The sequence below is a fragment of the Anabrus simplex genome, chromosome 3 (assembly GCF_040414725.1).
Source record: "Anabrus simplex isolate iqAnaSimp1 chromosome 3, ASM4041472v1, whole genome shotgun sequence".
Classification (NCBI taxonomy): Eukaryota; Metazoa; Arthropoda; class Insecta; order Orthoptera; family Tettigoniidae; genus Anabrus; species Anabrus simplex.
Genome location: NC_090267.1, coordinates 429,893,113 through 429,915,178, shown reverse-complemented (window position 1 = coordinate 429,915,178; position 22,066 = coordinate 429,893,113). Strand labels below are relative to the sequence as shown.

Sequence of the window (22,066 nt, the reverse complement as noted above, 5' to 3'; positions counted from 1 at the left end):
AGTATAGTTTCTGTTTCTCTATGTACTCACTTGTCATTCCTCTTTTTGACCTCCAATTTCACTATGTCTGTAAGTATCATACTTAACTGTATTACTTGCGTATAAGTCTTTGGCATTCGGATATTGCAAACGAAGAGAATAGAGTTGCTTCTGACCCTCCTGCTTTTCTTTGAACAGAATGGATTTTTTAATTCATGGCTTCTACAAGCTGCAAAATATAGCACTTTTTGCACAGTTCACTAATATTTCATACACATTACAGAACAGGATTGACCCATCAGTCAAAAACACAATACTGCTGAATTCTTTAACAAATATACCGTATATAATAATAATATTAACACTCCAGTGCTAGCGCGGATCACAATAGTGATACAGCCGTTTAGTTTTCTTCGCTTTCGTTTTCTGGTATGACCGTTGACCTTGAGCATATGTGTACCTTCCTCGTGCCCCATCCCCTCTCTGATAACACAGTAGTCTGCTAACCTTGACTGATGATTATTGCGTTATAGAACAACTGTGATCCGTGTGACCACTAGCGTGACTTTTTTGACTTGGTTTCTTTTCTTATTACGGTGTCTAATCTCAGTTCATGTGCATATATCTACTCCGTTTTATGAGTTTATATTAATTATTGGTATATAAGTACAAAATAGATGACTATGAGAAAATAAATCGATGGCTGAATGAACCAGACAGTGAGGTACCTCAAAAACATTGTGGAGGGAGTAAGTGAGACAAATCACAATGTCCGGTAATTTTTCAGGTATTTTTTATAAATGCATGCATAATTATCTTACATTGTACAGAAAATAAAGTTCTTTTCACAATGATAATCATATTCATTGAATAAATAGTATAGAATAGCCGTATATCACAACTGTGATCCGCGCGACCACTGACGTGACTTTTCTTTGCGCAAACACTGGAGTGTTAAGATACCCTATGTAAGTTAGTTTTTAATGTTGCCTGTTCTTTATGCACAATGATTAACCCAGTAAATAACAGGAAGAAGCTATTTAACATTGTCTAAAACACTTGCACAAATACCAGCTTTTATGGATGAAAAAAGCAAACTGAAAGTGTCAAGTGAAAAGATTGGCATTTTACTGCTGACCTAGATTAGAGGGAGTGACAAAACATATTACTAAACTCTTTCCAACCAAATAATAAAGTAAGCATAAACAAAACCATGTGACTTTAACTGCTTCACACTTCTTCGTCTGTCCAGTAAATAGCCCATTTCTAAATTTAAAAATACAAGTTGTTTCTGAGAGTTTGAAGTTTAAAGTATTGAATGTAAAAGTGTTTTAATGATTGAAAATTATATTATTGTTCTAAGCTTCTGGGCAATAACTTAAATATCCAAAATCTGCTTGTGGAAATCCTTACGTATCTTGTATCGGTAGTGGTCAGCCGCGAGGACAGTCACGCGCGATTGCATGACCTTGAGTTGGTTCAATCGCACTTCAATGGCTGGTGTTGTAAAGCAAAAGCGAGGGAAACCTCCAAAAAGTGGAGAAAACACTATTGTCTTGAACGTATTTAATAAATTTATGGAAATATATCCCGACAGTTCAATTAATGATATTGTGAAATTAACATCCGAGTTCACCAGTGTGTCTGTTTCGAGTGTTTACAGTGTGCAGAAAGAATTTTCTACTATCGGCCATGTTACTACACCAGGTGAAAAGAGGCCATGTGTTACAAGTATTTTGGATGTGGGGTACGATTAATTTGTTTGTTCTGCTATTGGGAAGAAAGTATACATATTTTTAAAAGACAATAAACCTCCTACGATTTAAAAACATCCTTCCTTCACGCGCTACTGAAAGAAATAGGTTTCGAGTTCATCAGTAGAAATCGAAAAAGCGTTGTTGTACTGTACAGAGATGATATATTGTGACATAGGCATTATCTCCGCATTATAAGAGAATTTACATAAAAGGGGCAGAAATTATACTATTTGGACGAGACATGGATTAACGAAAGGCATACAACATCAAAGACATGGTGAGACAATGCCGTAAATTATAAGCTATAAATTTCATTTTTGTTCCGTATTGAAGTGCAATTATAAGAAATAAATTGACAAGAGGGTCCACCTTTTCAATACTTACACTACCGTAAAGTCAATGAAACAGGCATTTCTTTTGGTTAAGCACAGGGCTAAAAAATCCAATTGGGAGGAGTAAATGACTGATAGCGTTACACATTGGAAGTGATGGCGGTTTTGTGGAGGGTGGTGATCTTGTGTTCAAGTCTATCACGATTAAATAACTGGTGACGTATTTAAATCATGGTTTGAAAGAATAGTACAAAAGCTAATGCCTGGTAGTGTTACCGTGTTAGACAATGCTCCTTCTCATAGTGTGAAGTTAGAACGTACCCCAAACAAAATTTGGAAGAAAGCTGAAGTAATTTCATGGCTGAGAAGTAAAAAACGTAACATGCAACAAAGGACTTGTTAAAACTGAATTGCTGGAATTGGTGAAGACTCACAGGCTTGGTTCGTGAAATATGTAACTTTTTTTTTTGCAAGTGGCTTTACGTCGCACCGACACAGATAGGTCTTATGGCGACGATGGGACAGGGATGGGCCAGGAGTGGGAAGGAAGCAGCCGTGGCCTTAATTAAGGTACAGCTCCAGCATTTGCCTGGTGTGAAAATGGGAAACCACGGAAAACAATTTTCAGGGCTGCCGACACTGGGGTTCGAACCTACTATCTCCCGATTACTGGATACTGGCCGCACTTAAGCGACTGCAGCTATCGAGCTCAGTAAATATGTAACAGATGACTTAGCCAAACATGCGGGCCACACTGTGCTCAGACTGCCCACGTATTACTATGAATTAACCCGCGATCACTCATGCTATGAGGTTCAATCTAACATTTTTACAAATGTTGCTACAATTTGTTTGTCCTTAGCTTTGAATTGATGTCCATTTGAAAATGTCTCATTCGGTCCTTTGAGCACACCATGATATATTTGGACAGTAGCTGTGGTATTTTGGAGAGGAGGAGGAAAGAGTGGGGAAAAGACCGCATCATGCGTTGTGCTAGTTGCTATTTCACAGCGCGAGCAGTCGGGTGTGGGTAACCAGTGAGTAGCGTGGGGAGACCTAACAGTGCAAGTGATCGTGTGTGTGTGTGCGCGCGCGCGCGCGTGCGTGTGTGTGTGTGTGTGATATTTTCTACAATTTGATTGATTTTTTATTGTTATCGTTGGCAATATGAGTGGAAGTCAAAAGCTAGCAAATCATTAGTGGGTTGTTAGAAGAAGAATGTATCGAGGAACCATTTCCATTGTCTGACACAGATGATGTTAGTGAACACGATGAACATGACACGGCTTCAGAACAGTCAGATGAAAGTGAAATATCTACTGAGAATATTCAGGTTGGAGGTGAACGGCGGAGAATAACTAATGCTTTTTGTACTGACAAAGATGGAACCTGATGGAACATTCACAAACGTTCCCGAAGCAAAAGAGTGCGACAAAACCTGGTAAAGAAATTGTCAAGTGTAGCTCGAGAATTTCAGGATCATAAAAATGCATTAGATTGGTGGACGATTTTCTTCCTTAATAATTCAATTATGGATGTTGTTGGTTTTACAAACCAGCTGTTACGTGTCATGTGTTCACAATACACTCGTGAACGAGACTGTTCGGATACTGATTTTCAGGAAATAAATGCCTTCTTAGGGCTTGTGTATTTAATAGGTATTAAGAAAGGTCAATACCTGAACACAGATTAAATTCCAGATGGAACAGCTTCAGATATATTTGTTTCAACAATGTCTAAAAAATGATTCCATACCTTAGTGTAAGCAATCCGATTTGGTGACAAATCTACAAGAAACGAAAGAAGAAATGTTCATAACATTGCTCCTATTCATGGCATATTTGAAACTTTTGTAAGCTTATGTAAGATGAGCTATTACACTGGTAAATATACAATGATTGATGAGATGATTGAACGTTTTAGAGGTAAATGAAAATTTCGACAGTTCATTGCAAATAAACCAGCCAAGTACGGAATAAAAATATAAGCACTTGTTGACTCAAAGACATATTTAACTAATAACATGGAGATATATGCTGGAAAACAACCTGATGGTCCATATTAGATACCTAATGATGCAAGTAGTGTTGTGAAAGGTTGATAAAAAGTGTTAACAACACTGGGCGTAACATAACAATGGATAACTACTACACTAGTGTTCCGGTTTCAAATGACAAGCACAAATCACAGACTGACAGTGGTGGGCACAATACGTAGAAACAAACCACAAATCCCACCAGAGTTACTAAATGTAAAAGAGTGACCTCACTGCAGCAGCATGTTTAGATTTGGAAAAGATCCTAACAAGTGTACTTTAGTATCGTACGTGCCACGGAAGAAGTTGAAGTATGTGTTACTTATCTCAACAAGGCATGCAGATGACAAAATTGATGAGGAATCAGGAGATGACAGTAAGTCAGTAATAATAACATTCTACAACATGACTAAAGGATGAGTTGATAATGTTGATAGGATGAAAAGCTAGTACAGTGGGTTACTGAATGTTGGGGCAATAAATGCCCAGATAATCTACAAAGCAAATACAAATGTAATGATGCTAAGAAGAAAAGGAACTGGTAAAGCCTCACATGATTCGTTGATCTTCCATTGAAATGTCACCAACAACACTGTGCCAAAAAACTAAGGCAACTAACAGGTCTTGTGACTTGTCCTCCAGAACAAAACCATGGAGAGAAAACAAGGTGTGCTTTCTGTCCGCTAAGGAAAAACCGATTCACCCTGCGTATGTGCAGTGGCTGCAATAGGCATATCTGCAATGAATATACTGATTCAACCACTCACATACACCAGACGTGTGCTGTACAACCAGATTCAGATGAATAAACTATGACAGTGATTCAAAAAAATGTTGATAAAAACTTAGTCTGCTCTTATTTTCAAGTTATTTCATTTTCTGGTATCGTATGTTTGGGAACAACTATGATTCGTGTTAAACAAAATTTATGTTGAACATTCCTGTGAAGATGCGGAAAAGAACATAGGATAAAGTAACCTAACTTTTAGTCCGTAAACCAATATAGACTTCATTAATATTGCAAATTATATTTGTGATTTAGTAAGTAAGCTGATACGTTTATAGGCTACTTTTGTCAGTTGGTGCTATTTCATTTGAAATAAATGTAATGTTTAACTGTACGTCGTATTTTAAAAAATGTTAAAATTTCAGTATGCAATAAAAACATTAAAATAAAATAAAAGTAAAAGCAAACATACAAAATTAATGATTTTATAAGAGAAATACAGAGGTTAGGTTCCACCTAACAACGTGAGTGATCGCGTGACTTGCCGATGCGCAAGTGATAGCGAGCTAAACCCAACAGAGATGGTGTGGAACCAGATCAAACGTTATGTTGCCAGCCTTAACACCACTTTCAAATTTTGTGATGTGCATAAACATCTTGACACAGCATTTTATGAGGTGGCAGCTGATCAATGGCATTCCTATATACAGCGTGTGGTGCGCAAAGAGAAAATGATGTGGGACCTGAAAAGTGCCATAGATACTGTAATTGAAAAAAATTGTTACTTATTTAGGAGAGGATTCCAGTGATGTACGTGACAGCGAATTGTGCGATCTACAGGGAATCAAGCCTCTTGCAAGTTTGGATTAATCAAATAATGAAATGACATGTAAGTAGGCATACTTATTAATTTTCATGGCAAAAATATTTTATAGCAATGATGATGTATTTTTGTTAACTGTATCTCAAATATGTCCATATGTCTACATCCGTCAATTTTCATTTATGTTCATATTGATGTAAAAAGCAGGCAGCGAGGGAACTCGTGGAGTGATACAAAGTGTTTGTTTATGTCTACTCTATTCTTTCATTGGAAATAGTTTACCTCTATTTGTCAAAATTCTTAACAATATGGATTTTTCAAAACTGCTTCCGTCCCTTTTAACATGAATAAGGCGAAAGACAGATGTTGAGTACCTTTTTCTCTAAGCAGGATTACAGGTTGACACCCAACCATTCCTTTGAATAAAGTGGTACAACCCCACCTTCAAGAACAGGGAAATTGTATTTTCACAGCTTGTGTGTGTTGCATCAGTTTGGAAATTAAAAAGCACATTTTAGTTGTTTTCGATGTACTGCAAAGTTAATTTCATTTTTTTAAATGAGACGAAGAGGCAAAATAGGCAAACATGGGCAAAATTATCTGCGTTGTATACAACCCTAAGAGTGGTGCTAGTGATTACTTTTTTAAGTGGAAGTACAACTGGGTAACCATACTCTTATGTAATTAAAATTAACTAATATTAAATCAGTTGCATTATTTGTAAAAATAGAGCACAGGCATTTTGCCTAACATCAGGTCTCTAGCTGTGGAACACTGGGTAGGAAATATACCAATGTAAGAAGGCAACATGAACACAGATGGAATCGCACAGTACCACAAGCTGCATTAAAGATATTTATAAATACACCTGAGAGAATTTCACTCCACCGAGCGGACAGTATGGGGTGGCTACATACACGAATGAACAAAGTGATCTAAGTTGCCACTGACTAGCATTAAGTTGGAAATCCTTTGAGAAATCCAAATTACTGATGGCTATTTCCAAATGTATAGACACATTCAATAATGTAATTGTGGCTCTTGAACACAATCTGATGGCAAGATTTTGATTAGCACTCCTAGCTATGTATCCACTGAAGGAGGGAAAGATTTCGATTGGCACTCCTAGCTATGTATCTACTGAAGGAGGGAAGGTACAACTTTTGCTGGTTTAAATTGAGTAAAATTCCAATTTTTTATAGCTAAGGAATTAGAATATTTACTGTATAGTGCTTTTGACCCTCCTGCTTTTCTTTGCATACAACAGATTTATATTTTTCAGCTTCTACATGCTGCAAAATATGGCACTTTTATTTTGCATAATTTACTGATATTTCATACACATTACAGAACAGGATTGACCTGTCAGTCAAAAAAACACATCATCACCAAATTCTTTAACAAATATGTAAGTTGGTTTTTAATGTTGCCTGTTCTTTAAGCATGATGAAATAACCCTGTAAATATCAAGAAGAAGCTATTAAAAATTGTCACACCACTTGCAGAATTACCAGCTTTTGTGGATGAAATGATAATAATAATAATAATAATAATAATAATAATAATAATAATAATAATAATAATAATAATAATAATAATAATAATAATAATAATAATAATAATACTGTATTCAACAATGATTTTACAAAATACAGATAATTAATGAGCTTTAAAACATATACACATTATTTGATGAATGGTAATGAGTGTATGTTAAGCATGCAACATTTTTTTTTCTCTATGTTTAATAATAATAATAATAATAATAATAATAATAATAATAATAATAATAATAATAATAATAATAATAATGTTATTGGCTCTGTGTTCCACTAAATACCTTGACAGTTTTTGGAGATGCCCAGGTGCTAGAATTTTGTCCCACAGGAGTTATTTTATGTGCTAGTAATCCTACTGACACGAGGCTGACATATCTGAGCACCTTCAAATACCACCGGGCTGAACCAGGATCGAACCTGCCAAGTTCGGGTCAGAAGGCCAATGCCTCAACCGTCTAAGCCACTCAGCCAGGCACGCTAAGTTTAAGGAGGAAACCTCAAGTAGTGAATAAGAAAACCTGAATTAATCTACAAACAAGGGGTATAAAGCAGGCTTTTCCAAAGACAGCCACCAATTGTACTCTCCAATCTAGCACCAAAGCAGAAGAGCAAAGAACCACTATGAACATTATTTTCAATTGGGATCTGAATGGTATTATAAGAGATGCATCCATAAGCTACCACCTAGTCACATTGCTGAACAGACAGTGAACAGCAAAATGTATGAATATCATATGGCTGGTGAACTACAGTCAAACAGAGAAAGGTTTATATCACATTTGATTACCCTTCTCCTTTATTGATTGTCGGGAGTTCCTTGTCTTCTACCAAATGTATACTATTTCGTCTCTTTCCTTTTTTTTAAATCCTGCTTTCTATTTACCCCACATTCCACTGAGCCATCTGATCTGTGATGGTGATTGTTGTTTTCAAGAGCAAAACAATATTATCATCCCTTCAAATTTCAAGAAAAGAATTTGGAAGAGAGAAAGAAAACAGAAGAATTTGGAAGAGAAAGGAAATGATAAACAATTTGGAAGAGAAAGAAAATAGAAAATACTATTACAACTTAATACTGAAATTGATATAAGCACTTCAAAAGAGGAACAGAGGTTTTCTGAATAGAGTACCTATCATGCATTTTAAATTTAGAAATCCGTAAACAAATCACTTTCACCCATGAACCAAATTACTAAATCTATGGTAGTTTCATTAACAATTAGTATGAGATTCAGAGATTCTGGCAGGTTAAGATTTTGTCTAAGGTCAGAGAGATCCAAGCGCTCAATGAGAAAGGGGTGCATAAAGACATCAACTCCTCAAAAACTCGTTGAGGAGTCATTTCTTCCTTAGGTGTTTCTGATCTGTCATTGTGAACATTCCTATTTTTTCCAGGTTCCACTCCATTATGTTAAAGTGCAGTTTCATGAAGCCAGAGGACGAATGAAACCACTTTCATCAAAGTTTAGCCATTATTGGATATGAGATAAATTTCATTTAAAATGCCTAAGAATGTTAACATCTTAAAAAATCTCTCATAACAAACTTCCCGAAAAAAAGAGGGTGGAGAGGATAACACCTTTGCCTGAAATTAAAATAAAATATCTGATAATGCAGAAAATTGAGATCATCTATATGAACGTAGGATTACCTTCAGTTGGTCGGTCAACAGTGTACCATAACTTGAATTGTGATGGATGTTTCTTAGCTACTTCCTCCAGCTCTTTCTTCAAAAGAATATCCTCTTCTGATTGGTTAGCAAACAGCAACGCCATCTGTGTTGTATCCTTAGGGTTACGAGTAATGTGGCGAATTAGCTGCAGCATTGGAGTGATGCCAGTCCCACCTTAAAATAATAAATTACGGTACATGGAAAAATCCAGTCAAACAGCTGTCTCAGTCAGAAGCAGAAAGAGTGAAGCTGCTGCTTAACAGTAATGATGGAGGCCAATTTGACTTTTATTTGAGCGCAAGAGCATCAACTTTTCAACTCAATACAGAAATAAGTAAAACAGATTCAAACTTAATAAAATATTTCAACATCATTAATACCCTCCATAGTATTACAAAAACAAGGAAAAAGTAAGCATTTTGATTAAAATTGTACCCACTTTCACTTCCTAACCTCATTCAACACCAAATATTAGCCAAACAATGGTATAGAACAAAAATTTGCCATGAGCTACTTTAGCGTAAAACAACCGTAACAGTGTCGTAGGTACGACATCGTAACTGGTGAAAAACCTTCAATTATTATGTTTAATATATTTTAATTATAGTTTATTTAAAGCTAAATTATCTTTTATTAAATGTTAAACATGACTAGTGCATGGTTTCCCTGTAAATATGTATTATAAACTTCGTACAACCTCAAATACGTATTGTGTATAAGTTTAACCTCAAAATCTATATAGTCGAAAGCGGTAAAAAATTCCGTAATGTTCGTATATTAGACTTATTGTACTATAAGCGGTATATATGAACGGTTCTGGAAACTTACTGTAAGGTTTATTATCCAGATACATGGAGAGACATTAGGAATGTTGGAGAAATTTCTATGTGTACTAGTAAACAGAAAACGAAATGGTAGTTCAGGGGAAGGCACCTTATATTTAATTTTCAAATACCTATGTTATTAGTACTATCAAAAAGTACTATATAACAAAAATTAAAGGGAATATATTATACAATCATAAATGTCTTATACAGTGTTACTATACCAACTATAATAGAATTCATGACTTTTGTTGCTTAGTCTAGCTGGTCGATCGATGTTTCGAGTGTGTTCCATTAGACTGTTGTAAGAACCCTTCCAGAAATCGATAATTCTAGATGGTTGATCAAACAGTATATATATATATATATATATCGAGCTGTCAGTCAGTGAGAAGTGAAGTCAGGTCAGGACTCAATCAAGTGTTGGACTCACAGTCAGGGTTGGACTCGAAGGCAAGAGATGGACTGCAAGTGACTGTTGGGCTCCAAGGCAGGGTCGGTGAATTCAAGAGAGTGTATGTTATAGTACGCGAGTCAGTGTTGTTGATATCTGTACTTGTCAGAATCGACTTCAGGGTACTCCGCTATTAAGAGTTGCAGTGTCACTTGCTGGTATGTGTAATTGTGTGTTGTGACTTACAGTGTGAATAAAGTAATTTATACAAGGAATTGAACGTGTCCTTGTGTGATATTTATTTACGGAAAATAAAATCGCATTGCAGAACAATAAGAGAGATATATTAAGTTTTATTCTTTAGGTTCCATGTGAAGCAACCTTTCCTGGTGAAATTTTTGGACAGCTTATAGCTAAGACTTTACTCGACCCGTTTTGAAACTGTAAAAATAAGTTGCATTAAAATCCACCCATCCATTTTCCCCTGGTGCTGTAACAGACACACAAATGTTAGTGTACTGGAAAGAAATATAGAGAAAAAATTCGACATGAGCTATTTTCGTGTAAGACCAACCGTGAGAGACATACGTTGAGGCCCCTTATGAAGTACCCCTCCTGGTGAAAATTTTGGACAACTTATAGCTTATAGCTAAGATCCTACTCGACCATTTCTGAAACTGTAACACCAAATTTTATTAAAATCCACCCATCCATTTTCCCCCGATGCTACAACAGACACAGACAATACTGAACTGAACTCGACATAGATCTTTATAATCATGCAAGTATTCTTGTCAGAATACAAATGCTCGATCAAATTAAAAACTACACATTTTCTCACTTTTAACAAACAATACTACGTTCTAACTGAGCCAAGTTCCAGAGCTGGAATGACCAGGCTGCAGACAGCCGTGAGCACTACTCTGCCGTATTCTGATAAGTGTGCAAACTGCTCATTCTAATTAATACCTCAGATTAGATTAGGGACCAAATAGCTGGAATACTATGATGAACCAGTGTGTTACATACCAGTAGCTATCAGAAAATTTATGGACCAGAGGTACGGCATGCTAAAATAATCTAACTCCTCAGCAACTCGCCGCCAATATTCAGGCAGGCTGTTTTACTCGGGATGCAGCAGTAATCCCATCTATCAGAGATAGATGGCAGCAGAAAAAACAAAGCACATCACAAACAATGGTCAATGTAATGTTATTGTTGATCAATTTTATGAGCTTTTAATATTGTAGGTCTTCACATTTAGTTTCCTTTTGACTCTGTGATATTAGGACATCTAATGTAAAGGGAGCCCGTCTTTCTTTCACGACTCCCTCTTGACTTATTCTTCAAGCAATTGTTCCTTTACGATTTTTTCTCATTTTTATAATCATCTTTACAATTTTCCTTGTCGAAATGGACCAATGACCATACGGTTTTTCACCTGAAGACAATCATGACAAAAACCATTGCCAGTTAACACGATTAAACATTATTTCCATGTTAGCAATGCTCAGCGTTGATATGGACTAAGCAACAAAAGTCATGAATTCTATTATAGTTGGTATAGTAACACTGTATAAGACATTTATGATTGTATAATATATTCCCTTTAATTTTTGTTATATAGTACTTTTTGATAGTACTAATAACATAGGTATTTGAAAATTAAATATAAGGTGCCTTCCCCTGAACTACCATTTCACCCAGTGTCAATGAAATTATTTATACCCTAGACTGTAGTTCCTTATTCCCCGACTCCACATACTGATTTTCATTAAATTCTGTTCACCCATATTCTCCCGCTTGGTGTTGAAATGGACTTAGCAACAAAAATCAAAATTCACGAATATCTATGTTATCATAGCTGGTATGGTAAAAATGTATAAGACATAACTGATCGGAAATTTAATTCTATATAACTTTAGTTATGTAGTATTCATTGATAGGAACACTAATAACAGATTTCTGAGAATTAGATTTGCCTTCCCCCTAACCTGCCATTTCACTCAGTGTGAATAAAATTATTTATAGCCTTTACAAACCAATTTTCATAAAAGTACTCTTCAGCCATTTTCTTGCGGTGCACATAAATAATAATAATAATAATAATAATAATAATAATAATAATAATAATCGTATGGCCTCAGCTACCATGTGCAGACATTTCAATTTGACGCCATCTGGCTGTCTGCTCGTCAATTTCGACGTTCCATTTTACTCTAGCCCCCACTAGATGGCAGACCGAGTAAACCGAAACTCTCTTGGGCGTCTATGGCTGAGATTTAATGAATTTTGTCGGGTAAACACCAAATGTGTCACCAGAGATCTTTTACATGCCGACATCGTACGACAAGGAGTGTTGAATGGACTTTTTTCCGCCCTTCAAAAATCCGACTACCTCTGCCGGGTTTGAACCCGCTATCTTGGGATCCGGAGGCCGACACTGTACCGCTGATCCACAGAGGCAGCTATACATACATACATACATACATACATACATACATACATACATACATACATACATACATGCATGCATGCATGCATGCAGGCAGGCAGGCAGGCAGGCAGGCAGGCAGGCAGGCAGGCAGGCAGAAATTAAAAAGTCATTTCCTTGTTACTGTGGAAACAACTCCTACATTAATATAATTCTCTTTTAATTCTGAGCAATGTGCAGACAAAACTTATTTTATATATACCAGGTGGTCCAGTTTTATGCATCCATTCACATTTACTACAATTCTAAAAGACATCGGCCCCTCTCCCTAAACCGGGGTAATATAACAAGATGTATGTTTATGAGCTAGAAGACAGCAGGAATCGTGAACGCCACTATTAATTCATTATGGGTAACTCGAATGAACCCGTAAAACTAGTACAGATACGCAAAAGACATACAGGTACTTTAAAACAGAAGGTGGACGCACAGACAGAGCACGGTACTGTATAGGCTGGGAAGTGGGCGCCGGAGGTCAAGTGTCGCAGTAGCTCACACGGCAAGCAGGCGGGGAGATACGTGAGAATGGACAGTGCTCGAGGTAGGAGGTTTGAATCCCACATAAGAATTTTTTTTAACATCCAGTTGCCTGGGATGTGGTAAGGTTGCATACTTGATAGCTTCCAAGGACTGATTTATTTATTTATTTATTTATTTATTTATTTATTTATCTGACCCTGAAAGGGCCGTTGGTATGGAGCTGAACATGGCTCAAATGAGTCAAAACAGTTTGAATTTGATTACTCCATCTAATGATGGAATTATATGATGTATTGAATTAGGAGGATAAACTTAACTTTTTCCTTTGTAAAGCACGGCCATGTCATAGTAAAATAATTCACTCACAAGCATCGGTCTAAATTAACGTAATAAATAAATGAATACTGGATTAAAGCCACTATATTTATTTAATGAAGCCGAGCTTTCAGCCAAAATGCATTGGTCTTCATCAGGGCATGTTAAGTTCTTGGGAACACAGCGTTTTATTGTAATTTGGAGCACGGTTTAGTCACATTTCTTATGTGTAAGGATAATAATAAATTAATTGATGCTTACCGACCACATGATAGTGCATTTAAAGATAAAAATTTCATTGTTCCGTATTGAAAGTGTTAACGTTAAAAATTAAATAATTGAAAAAGAGGTTCAACCTATTCAATACATAGGAAAGAAATGTAGTGATTACATTTTTATTTAATAGTAAATATAAATGGAGGGTTTGTTGTTTGATTGACAGTACATGAAATAATTTATTGTCTACTTGAGTTAGGAAGAGGTTCCATTGTGCACTCGGGAGAAGATTAGCAATTTCTAGATATGTTTCGTATAATCTGTTGTTTATTTACTATTAAATAAAAATGTAATCACTACATTCCTTTCCTATGTATTGAATAGGTTGAACCTCTTTTTCAATTATTTAATTTTTAACACATGATAGTGATTTGAGATGATGACCGACATGATGGTAGTGATTATTGTTTTCTGTCAGATCTTCGGATAGTAATCTTTAATTCTATTTGATCGTTGTTGTACACAAATAATACGTTCCTTGAAAGTGATAACTGTAATTTGATCACGTAACACATGTCAAGTCGAGCATGTTTAACGAACCTTGATCATGAATAAAAATCATGAAATAATAAGTATATGCCCAGGATTTGACTGTAAATAATGTAGATAACATTTCATGTACCCATTATGTGAATGATTTGTGTGAATGTGGTAGTTAGTGATACTTTTCTGATATTAATTATGAACATTGTGCTTTTATCTGGTCATGTGTTCATCATGATGATCCAGATTATTTCAGCGTTGTCTTTTGTCGATCTGTTTTATTTTTATGTGGAAGTGTTTAATGAAGTGTTTATTGAAATCACGTTAATTAACGATAAGATTTAGGTTTTCATGGGTTGAATTAAGATGAATAAGATCATCTAGTTTGAAGGCAAAGGCAATGATCAAATAAGCAATGACTAAATAATTAATGATTAAGTAATTAAATGAATCAAGGAGTTAATAATTCAACAATTCTCTAGTTTGGTGAGTCGATGATGTGAAAAGCTGATATGCTTGTAACTTTAGATTAGGACTGTCTAATTCAACGACAATAGATGTTAAAATTTGAATAAATTATTTTATGTTAATTAATTTGATAACATGATTGTGTGAAAACAGAAATAAAATCTGAATGAAGGAATTCAATGCTAGTCAAACAGGGGTATTGTTTTAAGATTCAACATTGATCTTAATATCATCTGACAATGCAATTTGACTAGGAGGACCATCCACCTACATATTTGTTGTGATCAAGTCAATACGGATCAAATACCGGCCACTATGGTCAAGATTATTAACACAGCTGGTACAGTTCTCATACAGCATCTGAACTTTCCTCACCAGTCCCTTTGGCACATTTCTTTTCTCAGGCATTCCCTTTTCTTCTCTCTTGCAATGCTGTCATATGCCTTCTCAATGTCAAGGAAAACTATAAATGGATCTTTGCCTTTTTCCCAATATTTTTCCATTAACATACGGACACTGAAGATTAGGTCTGTTATGGACCTGTTAGGCCTGAAGCCATACCGTTCCTCTTCAAAGTGTGGCTCTAAGATGACTTGCAATCTGCTCTCTAAGATTTGCTTAAGAATCTTAAGTCCATAAGAAAGGAGATTTATTCCCCGGTAGTTGAAGCATTTTCGGTGATTTCCTTTCTTAAACAGGGGATTAATGACACCCTTGCTCCAATCAGAAGGTATCTTGCCATCTTTCCAAACTGCATTGAGCACTCCGTGTAGCCACTGTCAACCCTGGACTCCTGCTGCTTTAACCATGTCCGTGCTGACTTCATCGATTCCTGGGGATTTCCCTTGCAGTATCTTCTTAAGGGCTGCTTCTGTTTCTGCCCATGTAATGGGAGGTTCCTTTGTACCATGGTAGGTAAGGGTTATTCTGCCCGAAGGCAGGTCCGAACCTCCGCAGAGGTGTTCCTGAGCCGGAGTTTACGTGCGGTAGGGTGGCCAGTTCCTTTCCGCTCCTCCATTCCCTTACCCCCCACCAACAGCACGTGGCAACCCATCCAACTCCTGACCATGCCCAATGTTGCTTAACTTCGGAGATCTTACGGGATCCGGTGTTTCAACACGGCTACGGCCGTTGGCCTTTGTACCATAAGGCTGAAAATTACAGACCAGTCAGTTTGACATGCAGTGCATGTAAGCTTTGGGAAAGCATTCTTTCTGATTATATTGGTCATGTTTGCAAAATTAATAACTGGTTCGATAGAAGGGTTTAGGAAAGGTTATTCCACAGAAGCTCAACTTGTAGGATTCCAGCAAGATATATAGCAGATATCTTGGATTCAGGAGGTCAAATGGACTAAATCGCGATTGACCTGTTTAAAGCATTTGATACAGTGGATCATGAGAGACTACTGGTAAAAATGAGTGTAACTGGACTAAACAAAAGAGTGACTGAATGGGTGGGTATATTTCTAGAAAACAGAACTCAGAGAATTATAGTAGGCAAATCTTTATCTGACCCTGTAACAATTAAGAGGGGAATTCCTTAAGTCAGTATTATTGGACCTTTATATTTTCTTATATATATCAATGATAGTGGTTCATGTTTGTGGGTTACTGTAGTCACATCCTAGTTCGTGAACCAGGGGCAACGGCTGAGTGGCCTAGTAAGTGGTCCTGAGAGTCGGGATACCAGTTGCTATGGAATGGGAGTGGGCATCTCGGACATATTCTGAGTCGTGGCCCTCCTTGTGCTCAGGCGGCTAGGACTATACAATTCACCGGTGGTCCATAACCCGTTAGAGGAGAGATCCTCACTTGGACTATGTGCAAGTAGGGCAGAATCCTGCTTCATGAATTTACCGAGCTCAAAACACTTTAAGCAAGCCTCGGACCTATGGGAGTAACGGAGTCCCACTCCCATTTGACAGGCGAGGGACTCCTTGGAAACAACTTGGCGAACGAAATTGAATTCGATGGGGAGCTATCAATATTAATGGGGCTTATGGAAGAAAGAAGGTAGAACTGGCTGAGTCAGCAAAGAGGATGCATCTGGATGTGCTAGGAGTAAGTGATATTCAGGTAAGGGGAGATAATGAGAAAGAGATAGGAGATTATAAAGTGTACTTGACGGGTGTTAGAAAGGGAAGGGCAGAGTCCGGGGTAGGGCTCTTTATCAGGAATACCATTGCACACAACATCGTTTCTGTTAGGCACGTAAATGAGCGAATGATGTGGGTAGATTTGTCAGTGGGAGGAATTAGGACAAGAATTGTGTCCATATATTCACCATGTGAGGAGGGTGCAGATGAGGATGAAGTTGACAAGTTTTATGAAGCATTGAGTGACATCGTGGTCAGGGTCAACAGCAAGGATAGAATAGTGCTAATGGGCGATTTCAATGCGAGGGTTGGGAATAGAACTGAAGGATACGAAAGGGTGATTGGTAAATGTGGGGAAGATATGGAAGCTAATGGGAATGGGAAGCGTTTGCTGGACTTCTGTGCTAGTATGAGTTCAGCTGTTACGAATACATTCTTCAAGCATAAGGCTATTCACCGCTACACATGGGAGGCTAGGGGTACCAGATCCATAATAGACTATATCTTAACACACTTTGAATTCAGGAAATCTGTTAGGAATGTACGAGTTTTTCGCGGATTTTTCGATGATACAGACCACTATCTGATCTGTAGTGAACTAAGTATCTCTAGGCCTAGGGTAGAGAAAGTGAAATCTGTCTGCAAACGAATAAGGGTAGAAAGTCTCCAGGACGAGGAAATTAGACAGAAGTACATGGATATGATTAGTGAGAAGTTTCGAACAGTAGAGAGTAAGCAGGTTCAGGATGTAGAAAGTGAATACGTGGCATACAGGGATGCTGTAGTAGAAACAGCAAGGGAATGCCTAAGAACAACTGTGTGTAAAGATGGGCAAAGGCGAACATCTTGGTGGAATGATGGAAGTGAGAGCAGCTTGTAAGCGTAAAAAGAAGGCTTGTCAGAAATGGCTCCAAACAAGGGCCGAGGCAGACAGGGATTTCTATGTAGATGAAAGAAACAGAGCGAAACAAATAGTTGTTGAATCCAAAAAGAAGTCATGGGAAGATTTTGGTAACAACCTGGAAAGGCTAGGTCAAGCAGCAGAGAAACTTTTCTGGACAGTAATAAAGAATCTTAGGAAGGGAGGGAAAAAGGAAATGAACAGTGTTTTGAGTAATTCAGGTGAATTCGTAATAGATCCCAGGGAATCACTGGAGAGGTGGAGGAAATATTTTGAACATCTTCTCAATGTAAAAGGAAATCATCCTGGTGGTGTTGTGAACAGCCAAGATCATGGGGAGGAGGAAAATGATGTTGGTGAAATTATGCTTGAGGAAGTGGAAAGGATGGTAAATAAACTCCATTGGCATAAGGCAGCAGGAATAGATTAAATTAGACCTGAAATGGTGAAGTATAGTGGGAAGGCAGGGATGAAATGGCTTCATAGAATAGTAAAATTAGCGTGGAGTGTTGGTAAGGTACCTTCAGATTGGACAAAAGCAGTAATTGCACCTATCTATAAGCAAGGGAATTGGAAGGATTGCAACAACTATCGAGGTATCTCATTGATTAGTATACCAGGCAAAGTATTCACTGGCATCCTGGAAGGGAGGGTGCGATCAGTCGAGAGGAAGTTGGATGAAAACCAGTGTGGTTTCAGACCACAGAGAGGCTGTCAGGATCAGATTTTCAGTATGCGCCAGGTAATTGAAAAATGCTACGAGAAGCATAGGCAGTTGTGTTTATGTTTCGTAGATCTAGAGAAAGCATATGACAGGGTACCGAGGGAAAAGATGTTCGCCATACTGGGGGACTATGGAATAAAAGGTAGATTATTAGAATCAATCAAAGGCATTTATGTTGACAATTGGGCTTCAGTGAGAATTGATAGTAGAATGAGTTCTTGGTTCAGGGTACTTACAGGAGTTAGACAAGGCTGTAATCTTTCACCTTTGCTGTTCGTAGTTTACATGGATCATCTGCTGAAAGGTATAAAATGGCAGGGAGGGATTCAGTTAGGTGGAAATGTAGTAAGCAGTTTGGCCTATGCTGATGACTTGGTCTTAATGGCAGACTGTGCCGAAAGTCTGCAGTCTAATATCTTGGAAGTTGAAAATAGGTGCAATGAGTATGGTATGAAAATTAGCCTCTCAAAGACTAAATTGATGTCAGTAGGTAAGAAATTCAACAGAATTGAATGTCAGATTGGTGATACAAAGCTAGAACAGGTCGATAATTTCAAGTATTTAGGTTGTGTGTTCTCCCAGGATGGTAATATAGTAAGTGAGATTGAATCAAGGTGTAGTAAAGCTAATACAGTGAGCTCGCAGTTGCGATCAGCAGTATTCAGTAAGAAGGAAGTCAGCTCCCAGACGAAACTATCTTTACATCGGTCTGTTTTCAGACCAACTTTGCTTTACGGGAGCGAAAGAGGGGTGGACTCGGGATATCTTATCCACAAGTTAGAAGTAACAGACATGAAAGTAGCGAGAATGATTGCTGGTACAAACAGGTGGGAACAATGGCAGGAGGGTACTCGGAATGAGGAGATAAAGGCTAATTTAGGAATGAACTCGATGGATGAAGCTGTATGCATAAACCGGCTTCGGTGGTGGGGTCATGTGAGGCGAATGGAGGAGGATAGGTTACCTAGGAGAATAATGGATTCTGTTATGGAGGGTAAGAGAAGTAGAGGGAGACCAAGACGACGATGGTTAGACTCGGTTCCTAACGATTTAAAGATAAGAGGTATAGAACTAAATGAGGCCACAACACTAGTTGCAAATCGAGGATTGTGGCGACGTTTAGTAAATTCTCTGAGGCTTGCAGACTGAACGCTGAAAGGCATAACAGTCTATAATGATAATGTATGTATGTATGTATGTATGTATGTATGTATGTATGTATGTATGTATGTATGTATGTATGTATGTATGTATGTATGTATGTATGTATGTATGTATGTATGTATGTATCAATGATGAGTAAGGAAGTGGAATCAGAGATAAGACTTTTTACAGATGATGTTATTCTGTACAGAGTAATAAATAGGTTACAAGATTGTGAGCAACTGCAAAGTGATCTCGCTAATGTTGTGAGATGGACAGAAGGCAATGGTATGACGATAAACAGGGTTAAAAGTCACGTTGTGAGTTTCACAAATAGGGAAAGTCCTCTCAATTTTAATTACTGTGTTGGTGGTGTGAAAGTTCCTTTTGGGGATCATTGTAAGTACCTAGGTGTTAATATAAGGAAAGATCTTCATCGGGGTAATCACATAAATATGATTGTATATGAAAGCTACAGAACTCTGCACATTGTTATGAGGGTATTTAGCGCTTGTAATAAGACTGTAAAGGAGAGGACATATAAGTCTCTGGTAAGACCCCCAACTAGAGTATGGTTCCAGTGTACGGGACCCTCACCAGGATTACTTGATTCGAGAACTGGAAAAAGTCCAAAGAAAAGCAGCTCGATTTGTTCTGGGTGATTTCCGACAAAAGAGTAGCATTGCAAAAATGTTGCAAAGTTTGGGCTGGGAAGACTTGGGAGAAAGGAGATTAGCTGTTTGACTAATATTGTCCAATAACGGACCAACTATATTGGTATTAAATGGTATGTTCCGAGCTGTCAGTGTAGAGATGGCGGGGAATGACATCAGTAGACTAATACGTTAGAGTGGTGTCTTTAAAAGTAGGAAAGATCATAATATGAAGATAAAGCTGGAATTCAAGAGGATAAATTGGGGCAAATATTTGTTTATAGGAAGGGGAGTTAGGGATTGGAATAACTTACCAAGGGAGGTGTTCAATAAATTTCCGATTTCTTTGCAATCATTTAAGAAAAGGCTAGAAAAACAACAGGTAGGAAATCTGCCACCTGGATGACTGGCCTAAATGCAGATCAGTAGTAATTTATAGTACGCAGGAGCTGTCAATCAGCAAAGGAAATGTGGGTGTAATCATCAGTGGTCTTAATTATGCAAAAAGATGTTCACGATGGGTTCCACACTACTTACGGAGGAACACAAACCTCTCAGGAAGAAACATTTCTTCTGAGTCGCTGGAACGTTTTGAAGCTGAGGGGCAAACCTTCCTGTCCCAGATTGTGACAGGTGATGAAACCTGGGTTCACCATTATGAGCCCGAAACAAAGCGGCAATCGATGGAATGGCACCATCCTGACTCTCCACAGAAAAAAAAATTCAAAGCAACTGCTTCCTCTGGTAAGGTCATGATCACTGTGTTAATCACAAATTTTCAACTGATATAATGCACAGAAGGCCTGTAGAGATTTCAGATGAATGAAGAACAATGCAGTCAGAACAAATGAAGAAGTATTGGGCAGATAAGAAAAATCAAACAGAAAAACCTTCAAAGTAAAAGTGTACATGGCAGACTCAAGTTGTCCAACGTGGCCAATAAAGTTAATAATAATAACATAACCCTTAAGAACTGATCATTAAAAAAAACCAAGCTGTTGCACCAGAACTCTTAATTAAACCACACAGAGCGCACCGACTTAGCAATACGTGTTGACGCGACAGACAGCAAACTGCGAGTGGTGGAACAAGTACCAAACATGCGTGACTTTGAGCGACATCTCGCGCAATCGTTGGCACCAACTTACTTGGAGACATGTTACTTCTTCTGCCAACCTTCGAAACTTGGTTACAGTAATATAATCTGTAATTAAACAATCATTAAACATTCGTATGGGTACATATGTTTTGTCCGGAAACGTTTGGCCGGCAGTGTACATAATCACATTAGTTGATACCTTGAGTAATTACATTCTGTGAAGGAGACTGGACTATTCCAGCAGTGTAGACCTTGTAAATAATTTATTTAGTGTATATGAAATTTACATTTTGAAGCTCAAGTTAGTTCATATTAGAGAATGTGTACAATTCAGTGGTACACCCACTATTTATTTTATTTTTGTTATTCATCTGATAGAAGGATTAATAAGAGATATATTTTCTTTTTGCAGTTTTTGCTTAGTATACTGTATCTGCGAGGATTGAGATTACTTGAATTTTTTTTCCATTTAATTATTAAAGTGAGTTGATGCAAATTTCAAGGACTTTCATAATTACTAACATCAAGAAAGGCAACTTTTCTTATTTTTTCAATTAAAAATTTTGAGAATGTTGTTTATAATAAATTTCTGTTTCGTATTTTGTGTCATCTGCCTGACACTTAGGGTATGTTGTACAACTTTTCTGTGTCCTGTATAGTGCTAGAGCATTCAATAAAGTAATATGCAGTAAAATATTACGAGCCGTGAATAATCCACCTCTTATTCCGTAAAACTAAAAATTTTGGAAACTTGACACCCTCTCAGTCCACATTATTTCAAGTTTGCAGAACTCTAATATATCAGCTGGGGACAACATACAGATTGTGCT

The 22,066-nt window shown here is 37.3% G+C and overlaps 1 protein-coding gene across 6 annotated transcripts in view; it reads right to left on the bottom strand.

The window, feature by feature from the left end:
- Positions 1-22,066, bottom strand: part of LOC136866464 (NADH-cytochrome b5 reductase 2) — a 159,089-nt gene that overhangs the window by 3,129 nt on the left and 133,894 nt on the right. For all 6 annotated transcript variants that reach the window (XM_067143449.2, XM_067143452.2, XM_067143450.2 and 3 more), the window contains one exon: positions 8,864-9,058. In XM_067143449.2, coding sequence (XP_066999550.1) covers positions 8,864-9,058 — 195 coding nt within the window. The remainder of the gene's footprint in view (positions 1-8,863; positions 9,059-22,066) is intronic.